The sequence below is a fragment of the Acipenser ruthenus genome, chromosome 28, assembly GCF_902713425.1.
Source record: "Acipenser ruthenus chromosome 28, fAciRut3.2 maternal haplotype, whole genome shotgun sequence".
Taxonomy (NCBI): domain Eukaryota; kingdom Metazoa; phylum Chordata; class Actinopteri; order Acipenseriformes; family Acipenseridae; genus Acipenser; species Acipenser ruthenus.
Window position 1 is genome coordinate 15,892,242 of NC_081216.1, and position 12,797 is coordinate 15,905,038.

The following is a 12,797-nucleotide window of genomic DNA, read 5'->3' on the forward strand; positions in this document are numbered from 1 at the left end:
GGCAGAAATATTAGTGTGTAAGAAAACATTGAAATACACTAGCTTCTCTCTACTTCATCAATAATGTAATAAAATAAACTGAGAAACCTGAAGAGATTGTATGTATATTTTTATATAAAGTTGCAGACAGCAATTAACTCTGCAGGTGTGGACGATCAGCCACCTGTGATCTCTGTTAATCCAAGAGGAATTTGGGTTTATACACAGTATCAGAGGATCAATGCACACCAAACCACATCCCACATCCCAGGGTCTGCGCAAAAGTAGGCTTTAAGGAACTAAACTTAGAGGCCAACCTAAATGGCCTTCCACATTGTAGTCATGAGTTTTGCTTTGCGATTCAGCTTCAAATTTATAACATTGCTGTGCTGTCTGTTCTCCATGGAGAGCACATATCTTGGTGTCTGTTAGCATGGAACATCCTGGCATTCCCCTGTAGAACTTGTTAAATCCTGGTTTCAAGTACAATGCTAGAGAAAAGAACTGTAGTCGGGCATTACAAATAAAAACATTCTTCGAGAACTTGACAGATTTTTAAAGAGACAGAAAAACATGGGAAAAAAAAACTTTAAACAGTTTAAAAAAATATATGTATTCTCTTCATTTTTTTCAAAACACAAAATCGATGCATTTTAACTACACAGGTGTGAAAGCCAATGACCATCCAGAATCAAAAAAGAGTTATTATTAGACAACTTTATTTGCCCATGGCCCAGAAAGTTTAAATAACAGTGAATGTATTGTATATGCATATTAATTTCCTGCTGTAGACTAACAGGGATTTTTGGTGAAGGAATTAACGGGTACACTAACAATTGCAATTAAAGTTTTCTGACAATATAGTGTTTTTTCTGTTCATCAGTTGCCAAGCCTGAAGAGGTTATTTTACAAGACTATTAATACAACTTTGGTTCGATCACTTTCCTTCTATGGTTATTTCATACTTTTATAGCTTCAGCTGAACTTTTTGCATGTCATTTCTCCAAGTTATATACCGGTAGGCGAAATTAGTTCCAGACCCTCTATTTGAACAGGTAGATTCAGTATAAGAGCTGTTGTTTTATCGTGGTGCAGCTTTGGTTTATTATTATTTATTTCTTAGCAGACGCCCTTATCCAGGGCGACTTACAATCGTAAGCAAAAACATTTCAAGCGTTACAATACAAGTAATACAATAAGAGCAAGAAATACAATAACTTTTGTTCAAGTAGCTTTGGTTTAAAGATTGATGCCTGACTGTCTTGTATTTTTTAAACTTTTTTACATTCAGTAAAAAAATCATCTGGTTTTCTTGAAGTCCACCAACCAGGAGCTATCCACAGAACATACAGCTTCGGGGAAGACCTTGAACTGGAGGGAGAAAGTGCCCTGACCCCCGTCACACACATCTCACAGTGAGTAAGACCAGAGAATCTGCGTCTTTTTACCAAACTCTTAACTCATTTTGAAGGGAGTTTTATTTCACAAAGAGATGGCCAACTGTGGCAATGCGCCCCGCCCCTGTGTGCATTTGTGTGTTATGTGTTGCGTGTTGCGTGTGTAAATGTTGGTGTATAGATTGGTACACGGGATATAAACGGGTCTGTGTTTCACGTGTATTTAAAGTGTAGATTTGTATTTAGGCACGAGGAGAGCACAAATCACTTCACGTGCTGGTTAAATGTAATATGTGAGCACGGGGTTGCACAGAATTAATTCACGTGCTGGGATTCAAGTGAATAATTAATTAGTAATTGAATCCCAGCACAATAGTATATATAGACGCACATTTCTTGCACTCAGGGTTGGGTGTTCGGAAGAGGAGAACGGGTGAGAGAGAAAGGAGTTAAAATAAGTGATATAATTATAAGTGTTTTGTACTCACCGTGTTTGTTTGCCTCCGTCTCCAATCCCGTTCTCCACTCACCGAACACCTAAACCTGACTGAGTGCTACGTGTCTCTATATATACTGTTGTGCTGGGATTCAATTACTAATTAATTATTCACTTGAATCCCAGCACGTGAATTAATTCTGTGCAACCCCGTGCTCACATATTACATTTAACCAGCACGTGAAGTGATTTGTGCTCTCCTCGTGCCTAAATACAAATCTACACTTTAAATACACGTGAAACACAGACCCGTTTATATCCCGTGTACCAATCTATACACCAACATTTACACACGCAACACGCAACACATAACACACAAATGCACACAGGGGCGGGGCGCATTGCCACACCAACTCTTGAAGTTCAAGTGACAAGTCTAATTCAACATTTGCATAGAGAATATCTTGGGTGTCTTTGAAAGGTGCTCAGTTTGTGTCTGCCTCATTCTTACATCTGAAACCGCCAATGCTCTTCCAACTTGGATCTCACCACATCAAAAACTGTCTTTGCCTTTTTGGGTATTTCTTTGAGTCTTACTCAGTTTAAGTGTCTTTGACATCAGATGTGGTTCTTCACAGCACTTCAGAAGTGTTTGCAGACAATCAAAGGTAGTGTCTTGGGTTGTAGATCAAAGTTTAGGAGCCCTCAAGGCAAACCAAGTTTAGAAGCTGGCTGTTTAACCAATGCCATCATATATCCAACCTAGAAAAGACCTCAGTGTTCTTAATTGTACCTTAGAAGTCTAATACTGTAGCACTTTATCTTAATAATGTCTTAAAGACATGTAACAGTACTTAGTCTCATTCAGTTCTGACTTTTACCCAGCTTTTTAAAACAGCCTGTTAATGATTAAAAAAACAATGAAGGAATAAAAAAAATGCTATATATGGGGTTCTTTACAGATTTATATTTTTACATAATGTAATGTATACAGAGAACAGTCAGCGCAATGATTTATAAATGTAAAATAATTTGAGCACTATAAATGTACTTGTGTGTGTGTGTTTTTTTAATGTGTACATGGAGTGTTAGTGTGATAATGGCACTCTGCTATTAAGCTGTTGACGGGACTGAGGTGCGATGATGTTATATTGATTTCTGGGCAGGCATCCCTTGTAAACAAGGCTTTTCATCTCAACATGGCTTTCCTGGTTAAATCAAGGATTCACAATACGCTACAGGTTTGGTCAATTGATTCAGTGCCAGGGTTATGTAGATACTCCCCTCTGTATTCTGTAAGGTTCTCCTCAATGTATTGAGTTGAAGATACAAAGGCAGACAAAGGCAGACAAAAGCTTCATTGCCAACTGCAAGCTTGGCTGCTGATTTCATAAATGTGGTTGTAGCTCCTCGTAGGTAGCAGAACGCTGCCTGTCACATTCCATCATGTGTTTGAGTAAGAGGTCCTACAAACTATTAAAGAAAGAAAAAAATGGTTGTTCATTGAGTTTGACACACTTTTTCCTCTGGCTTGAATGATAAGTACAGAGGTTTAGTATTGGTACCATAGTACCATAAAGGATACTTCAAGGTACAGTATTTAATTAGTCAGGGATAATTACATTTTTCTATATTATTTATTTTAATATTGCTTGCTTAGCCAGTTGTAAAGAAGCATATCAAGTCTTGTTGTATTTCCTGTTGCAAACGTTTCCAGGCCATTCAACAATAAACCCTTAAGGGATGTATTTAATTCTGTCAGCAGTGTTCAATTTTGACTTTCCGTGAGGAAAGCTTATTTTTGTTTGATATTCTATAAAAGTTAACTTTTATGAAGTAAAATATGAAGACAATGGGCCGTGCAGTTAATACTTTAATTGAAAATAATTCAAAGCTTCTCGCCCAAGATAAATGTGCTTGGCATGCTATCAAAGACCCGAGGAGCAAACAAAAGGATTCTTTGCTTGTTGGATTGGCGTTTCTCACCGGGTTATCCACAGGCTTGCTCCAGACAGTGAAAGCTGGCCCCGTCTCCCTACACTTCAAAGACACCACAGAGAACTAACTCACAAACCACTTGATTTCCTGTGCCTGGATGCACTTTGTTCAAAGTCATTGTTAATGAAATCATGGATTCGAGTCTCGGTTGACTGACTGCACCAGGAATCGCAATAACATTTGGTTGGTGCTCATGAGGACCACACTTAACCAGATCGTGGCCTCTAAAGATTTAGACTAACACCTGCTGAAAACTTAATTCTCTATTGAAGTAGCCTCTCTACAAATATTAACACAGCTCTCCTCCTAAAGGACTGTACGATCCCTTAATCTTTCTTTTGTATAAGTATTTTACAATTTAAAATCATCAACCAAGCCTTTTCAGGTTGTCAAAAACAATGGCGCATGTGTGACTTCAATAAAAAATAGTTTAATAAAACAGATATCGACTGTAGTTTTGAATTTCTAGTGGAAAACTGTCCCCTTGGGTTGAAATATTACCTCCAGTGGGCAATAAAGCCCTCAGTCTTTAGTTGTGTCCATTGCTGCCTGCTTTCTGTCACTGTTCAAACCGTCAGGGCAACAGTTTTCTACTAAAAACATAAACTCCAGTCAATATCTGTATACAGTAACTCAATATGTATTGCACTTTTGGCTTACGGATACTTTTTTTGATGATGTGTACGTAATGACCAGCAAGTAAGCACAGTAGCTTACAATAACTCACTTTAGTTGTCAGTATCTGTGTTTTTGTGTTTTTTGTTCTTACAGCTCAGTTGTAACATGTTAAACTGAGACAGGCAGCTGTGGCTGGAAGCTTTCTTTTCACCTCAGTTGAGAGTTTTCTTTCCTGTTTCAGCTGCTTTTCTTTTCTCAGGTAGGTGTCATTATAGGGATGATAATGAGTCACCTTCTTGTCATTTCCTGTTGTCTGTGAATGAGTGTGAACAGAGGAGGAAATGTCATCAGTAAACTGTGCTGGACGGTGCTGACAGCTCTATGATTCAGAATGCACTGCTCTGTGTGCTGGGGGCTCAGTCCTTGCACCTTCAGGGAGTCAGTGTATTGGTATTTGTAAAAAAAAATACTACATAACCTGCACATATTTATGTTACATCTGTATTTTCCTCAGACCTGAAAGGGTCCTCAGCAGACTGCAAGCTTGTTCTTACAATAGAGTAAGCAAGACTCTTGCATGATATCCTCCTGGCTGTCTAGACAGGACAGGACAGAAGTGATGTAATAATGATGTGGGGGGGGGGTGCTGTGCTATTCAAGGGTGTATCCTTTGAATGAGTCATACGGTAAATACATTACTTTGTTAAACACACAACTCCTGTAAACCCGTGTGTGTGTTCGCATGTGACACACAATGGAAATGGAAAATGAGCATTGACGGGTTCATATAAGGGAAAGTAGTATAAACTAGCATAACAACTGGGTGCAAAATTAAGTAAGAGTGTCGGGCCAACAGATATCCTTTCAAACTGAAATGCATTTATTGCATTGTAAACCAATCGATGTCACAGTATAGCGTGTGTGTGTTTTTAGGAATACTTAAAATAAGCATAAAAATAAGCTTTCAGAATACAATATTGGTCCCAAGATTAGATAAAAGTGCAATTACAAAGTTCTGTCCTAAAAGATTAAAACAGTAGAATGATCGGGCAAGAAATCATGTGCTTGGTTACTTTGAAAAAAAATTAGATAAATTTGGTTATCCGCAATAATAATAATAATAATAATAATAATAATAATAATAATAATAATAATAATAATAATAATAATAGTAATAATAATAATAATAGAACACGCACAAACAATTTCAGCTTTTGACTCTCCCCTCATCCCATTTATTGTAACTGCAGCAGAGTGGAGTAGTGGTTAGGGCTCTGGACTCTTGACCGGAGAGTCGTGGGTTCAATCCCAGGTGGGGGACACTGCTGTTGTACCCTTGAGCAAGGTACTTTACCTAGATTGCTCCAGTAAAAACCCAACTGATAAATGGGTAATTGTATGTAAAAACGTGTAAAAAAAAATAAATAAATAAAAAAAAAAATGTAATTGTATGTAAAAATAATGTGATATCTTGTAACAATTGTAAGTCGCCCTGGATAAAGGCGTCTGCTAAGAAATAAATAATAATAATAATAACTGGATATAGCAGAAATTCCTAATTCTTCCCAGAATATCGATCTGACCGGAGTATGTGTGGACCTGAACTCTAGATGACCACCTAATGGCTGGTGTCTGCAATCCTGCTTCACCACACTGACTGAAAAACAGCCCTGTCTCGAACAATATATCCACTATATTGCGAGGTGGGAGGTAACCGCAGCTTAATTAGACACTATTCCCTCAACCATAATCCTTTCGACCAGAAATACCGTTATATAGGCAGTTGATGAAAGCTGTAACTGGACTTGTGCCTTCTCCCTTGACCTGTGAGGAAAATGCTTTGCGCAGTAAGCCGTGCCTTTTCAAAGAACACATATAGCACTACCATTGAAGAGAGTGTTTGATGGTTTTCTTATATGATGTGAAGGGAGGATAGTAGGTAGGCCAAACCAAGCAAGATCAAACAATTGCCTTTCCCTTTAATGTGTCTTTTAATATGACAACGGAGCAGGGAACAGCCAGTGGTAGTGACTGGAAACAGAGTCCAGTCCTGGGAGATGACAGGAGGGTAGTGTCCCAGGATAAATATCCAAACATTGGCTGGCTTTGAATGTGAACTACAAAGAATGGTGTGCGGTAATTACTTAAGGGTAATACTTTTCACGAAAATACCACCCAGGTTACAAACTGCTGTCCATTTATTGTTTCAGACAGTTCTGAAGAGTAGAACAGATCATTTATTATTGTAATGCTCCAGGTTAAATGTTTCAGTTTTTGTGGCGGATAATTTTAAATAAAAAGAAGAGCAAATTGTTTTCTTGATGGTAAATGAAACTGATTTCAACCCACTTTTGTACACTTTAGTAGCCTGGAGACTATATAGTAGTTTCTGTGTCAAGGATAAACAACTAAAAAGAGTAATGTCACCTAAAACTTATCTCTCTAACCAAAACTATTTCAGATGGTTATGTATCTTGCTACTGATGCATTGCACCTATGGAACTGACTTAATTGCAGTTCATTTGCAATTAGGTATAGCTGGCTACAATGCATTTGCTGTGGTTTCTTTGACAAATCCACAGTGTTGAATTGTACAATTAATCAACGTGAAAAACATTTATACCAGATAATATAGGAATGTGTATTACAGCTGTCATTCTAAATAATCAGAGGTGATTAAAGGTTCAAAGAGAATGATCATGGAGTGTGTGAAATCTCCAGCTTGTTTGGATCAAGTGGAGTTATCTATCTCATTTTATACTGTCAGTTTGATAAACATTCTGATCAAAATATTAAATCAATATTAAAACAAGAACAGATGGTGTCACCAGCTTGTTCGTTATCTTTTGTATAAATGTTTTCAGTGGATCTGAATACTGTAACTGATTGTATAGAATAAATTAGGGCTCTGTGTGTTAATTTATGAAAATCAAACTACCTGTAAATGTATTTCTGTCTTTACAACTTCTGACTTCGGACCATGTCTTAAAAGCACTCCATCCCAAGACATATCATAGATGCAGAGAATTATTTTAATATGTAGGAAGTAGGTGGTATAGTGACAGTCTTTAAAAAACGTAAATATGGAACTAAATATTACCAAATATACTAAATACTTCCTGAAATTACAGAATTATTGGAAGCAGGAAACTATTTGGCACGTAGGAGTGAGTTTCCTGGAGCTTCAGTGTGCTTCATCTACCCACCGACCCATAGACGGACAGGGCCACATACACAGATCACTCACAGCCATAACATACCCACAGCACAGGGTGCGCACCTCAAGACTTAATTAGATCACATGGGGGGGGGGAGAAAGGGATCAAAGAACAGGTTCCGAATGAATCCACTGAAATGAAAGGAAACTGCAGCGTTTTGGGTGGCTTTCACTGTAATCTGTTACTAATCACACGTTGTCCCAGAATGCCCCCTGCAGTCATTACTCAGTCCCGCTCTTTGTTCTGCTAATTCAAAGCCAAACATTGCTTTATGCGAGACCCGCACAGCCTGCATTCTATACCATACCAAACCCAAATACTCCTGGTGTCTGCCCCTCCCAGTCCTGACTGTCGGATCGTTTGAAATGGGCTTCTGTAGGTTGTTTAGGGGGTAGGCCGTTGTTACCAGCTGTCACTTTTATAAGGGTGTGTGCAGAAGAGGTGGGGGTGTAACACTTTGTAGTAAGTGGCAGGTACTTGAATGCCATACCTGTAGAAGATGAAATATTTCTTCCTGTTGAATTTCAATTCAGTAATCATCCATCCAAAATAAATTCATATTGCAGCCTGCAACTGATGAGTTAGAGAAATAAAAACCTGACTCGAGGTGTGTGATATAAAAGCCTTATTCTAACCCTTAATCACATTAGCTGCCTATTGGAGACAGCCTTGTTCAGAAACACCGTCTTGGGTATAGGAGGGCTGTAGGCACCCAGATTAACTAAAATTCATATTAGGCTGGATATTGCTACAAAACCATATACATACAGTACATATATGAACTGGAAAACGTTTGTGTTTCCTTTGTTTTGTCCATTACTGAGGCCCCCCAAAAAAGATCCCTGTCTTTGCACTGGACTTTCCCTCTCCCTTCCCCAAAATCAAGCGATCGGAAGATTGCTGGTTTCATCAGATAATGTGAAATGTATCTGGTGTACTGAGAACCATTGCATATCATCTGTCAGGGGTTTTCAACTGGGGGTACTTCTAAGGATCATAGGGGGTACACAGGATGCACACATAAAAATGAAAGTAAAAGAAAATAATGATTTTTTAACGGTATTAAAACATAGAATCTGTTACTTCTGCACTTTCCACCTGTACTCACGCGTCATTTAAATTGAGCAGATTTCCACTCTGATATATTATTGGTGGAGCAGGCATCTGCTGATTGTGCCTATAATAATAACAATACTCATACTTTGACGGTTTTTGTTCTATTTATTAGACTTGGCTGCATTTAGCAATAGCGACTTGTTTAATTTGGATACAGAAAGTACAAAGTGACAAAGTTATACCTTTTGCATAATTAGTATGCTGGCTTTAATAAAAACAAAAGTTTATCATTGTTAGTTGTTATGTTTTTGAAATTGTAAACATTTTAAATGACACTCAAAATTATGCTGAGCTGGGAAGTAAATGGTAACGTGATAAACATTTACAGTGCAGACTATTTATTATTATTTATAATAACCGAATAAAAAGTGAATGGCAGTGTTTCCAAAGAGATTCCTAAATACTGTCTTTTAATTCTGTGCATCCAAAGACATGTAATTAAGTTTTAAGAATTAAGCCTACTGTGTTCGTATTCTATCCTAAACCAGCAGTTTATAAGTCCCAAACTGTTGTGAAAAATTATATATTAAATAAACAGGGGAAAAAAGAAATGTGTTAATCAGATTTTTTCTGCCTTTTATTGTAACTGTGGTACCATTCAGTTTGCGAAAATTGTAAAGGGTATTTTAGCTGAAACCTCCCGTCCAGAGGGGGTACAGAATCAGGTTGAAAACCCCTGATCTAAGTTCCCTGTTTAAAACAATTAGAAAGGATGTTTATACAAACATTACTTTTTCTACTTTCAAGTGGTCCACGCATTCTAATAGAACCCATCTGTTCAAACTTGGCCTTGCTTGCTTGCTGGCACGCTCTCTTTGAAATGCAGAATGGTTATTGCTACTCAGCTCTGTCGTTAATCACAGAGCAACAAGCTACTGAGGAAAAGCAGGGATCAACATGAAAGAGGCTTCTGATGGAGGTTCAGTGTTCTACTTGCTTGTAGTTATCCATGTCAGTATCCTTCCCATTATGTAAATGTTTGAATAGCCACAGTTAACATGTACAACACAGCTCCTTGTCAGTGATGGCTGTAATGTGCCTTTTATCATTTGGGAGTGGGCACTTAGCTTCTACATTTTACAGATATTTATAAACTTTTACACCAACTACAGTAAACCGCAGTTTACATTTAGACACTTTGATGCCAAAAGTAAATCTAACATTCAGAATGTTGTAGTTGTTAATGTTGTAATTCAGCTGTAACTTTCTAGAACAGTTGAGTAAGCAATACAGAATAGACTAAAATACATGATTCAAGTCACAACAAAGCAAATTAATTATGTACTGAATTGATTTGTTGGCTGGTACTAATTATACAGTTCTGTTTCAGGTAATTCAAAATAACAGAATGTTTGAATATTAGTTGGAAAGAATATTTGGACATGAAAAAACATGTTTTGTCCCTAATATGTATACACAGCATGTGTGTGTCCAGGAGACGAATCAGTATAAGCATGTGAGTCTCATGCAATAAGGTTCATCCATCATATACACTGCCTGCAGGTTATCCAGTTTCCATCACATATATTCAATAAGCCCTGGAGTGAGTGCTATAGTATGTGCCAATTTCCTTCATTAAAAACATAATCAGTAACTGAGTGTTTTTGGTCCACCTGAAAACAAAGAACGGCTATAAAAGAATAAGGGTCATGTAAACTCATGTGAATCTTAAATGCATTGACATTTTAAATGGGTCTGTTTCAAACAGGCACCCACCCCTAAATGATAAAAGGTGCATCATTGAAACACCCTGATGTCTAGGTCAAACATTGAATTTTCATGTTCAAATATTCTTTCACTTTGAATAAGCTGAATGAAAACTAGATAACGATATTAGAATAAAAAAAAAAATCTCTGGAGTAATATAAACAAAGGTAAAGTGTGTGTTATTTATTTCAGGCATTGGTTTCATTTGTAAGATATAGATTGTAAGATATATAGGAGGCTGTGTGGTCCAGTGGTTAAAGAAACCGGCTTGTAACCAGAAGGTCCCCGGTTCAAATCCCACCTCAGCCACTGACTCATTGTGTGACCCTGAGCAAGTCACTTAACCTCCTTGTGCTCCGTCTTTCAGGTGAGATGTAATTGTAAGTGACTCTGCAACTGATGCATAGTTCACACACCCTAGTCTCTGTAAGTCGCCTTGGATAAAGGCGTCTGCTAAATAAACAAATAATAATAAAGAAACTTGGTAAATTCTATGTAATAATGCCTGATTGCCATGACTGATACAAGTAAAGCCAAAGCTAGACGTTTGACAGTTCCCTGTCATTTAATTTTATTTATTTATTTACAAATAATACATTTCTATACTTCTGCCTCATTTCCACTGGCTGGCACTACAGGAACCTGTTTAAGGAGGAGAGCACAGCCAAACAAACAGCCATGTTTTGTCATTGTGTTTATCATGAATACTAAAAAAAGCAATGCCACTTTAGACTTTTGTCTCGTGCCGAAGCAGGATGAACATTCTCTGCTTTCGGCGAGTACAATAAAGCTTATTTTAAAGAAATACAATATATGAATGAAAATCGTCCACAATGGTAACGATTTCCTTGTCGGTTTCTTCTCTAAATGCACCCCTTGGCTGACCAGATAGCTGCACTCAGCTGCTTGGGCGAGCCATGGAAACACCCTGCTTTGTTGCCGTGGGCAGCCATGGGCAGCCATAGCCGGGAGTGGCAGGCAATGGAAACAGGGGAATAGATATATCAACAAGAGATCATAGATCACATACTCTGTTACTATAGCAGCTGTTTATGTCTTCCCAAAGGTAAACTACAAGTTTTCATTGCACTGCTTACATTATTTTAAGACCTGGCACGTATTTATGATTTACTTTATTACTGTATATACCTAAGCACAATTTAAGCACTATCCATGCGTTATTATATAGGGTACTGTATAATGCAAGCTGCTGTCCACCCCACTCAAGGACAGAGTAGCTGATATAAATCACCTTATTCTGTATTTTCTGTAATCTACAGTTAAGGAAGAATAATTAAACAGTATAGCTTAACATAATTTACATTATTGCATCAATATCTACTATATTTACACACACACACACATACACATTTCAGGCAAATTTGAATTATCATTCAACAAAATAATAATAATAATAACAATCATGCTTATTTTAGCTGTTTACTGTAGCACAAAGGAAAACTTAGTATTTCCTTTAGGAAGTGGCAGTTCTTCCTACATGGCATATGCTTCTTGGGAGGGGTCCATTTCTTAAAACAACACATCTACAGAGCCATGCAGGGATCATGGTCCAGTAACTGTTGGCTCATAATGGGCCATTGTCAATTTGAACACCTGGCTGTGCCTAAGCACCACTGCCTACTGAGCGTTTTGACTAGAAGTGTGCAGAAGGGCAGGCAGCAGTATTCAGTGCTCCGGGACCCCCATGGCTTCCTTACACCTGCTCTCACCCTTTGCTTTCTGGGCTCACGTTTCCCCCCTCTGGAAGGAGCAAGCTGTTCTTAAAGAAAACGCAACATTAGAAGTCATTATGATTCATATTAGCGGAACTGTTCTGCTTCGTCAGGGAGCACTTTTGATGTCACACGGATCAAACCTTAATGATGATTTACAGCCCGCTTTACAACCTGCCAACACAGTTTATAAAATAACATTCCTGTTGTTTTTAAATAGGGGCATCTTTCTTTGAGAGTGCTGTATAAGCAGGGGTCAAAGGAGAGAGAATATCAAAGGGATAGTCTTGTGTACCAAGTTACCTCGGTACCTTCACTTTAGTTTTTCTTTGATTTCAATGTGAAACAGAATTGGCTCTTGATTTAGAAGGCATCTAAAGCCTTCAACCTGTATAGTTCAGAACGACTAAAACAGCCGTTGTACTCCAGGTACCATTTCAAACTGACGTTTTTCAGGCTTTGCTATATTGGAGAAATGTACTCTTTATTCTAAACCAACATTTTTAATAAACGTTATTCTAAACTAAAATGACATAGTTCACGAGCCACATAGTGCATAATTTCATTCCAGGTCTATTAATACAATGTAACAATA

The 12,797-nt window shown here is 37.8% G+C and overlaps 1 protein-coding gene across 4 annotated transcripts in view; it reads left to right on the top strand.

Annotated features, from left to right (window-relative positions):
* Positions 1-12,797, top strand: part of LOC117434639 (potassium voltage-gated channel subfamily KQT member 1-like) — a 358,344-nt gene that overhangs the window by 95,300 nt on the left and 250,247 nt on the right. For all 4 annotated transcript variants that reach the window (XM_034057236.3, XM_059002773.1, XM_034057235.3 and 1 more), the window contains exon 13: positions 1,271-1,394. In XM_034057236.3, coding sequence (XP_033913127.1) covers positions 1,271-1,394 — 124 coding nt within the window. The remainder of the gene's footprint in view (positions 1-1,270; positions 1,395-12,797) is intronic.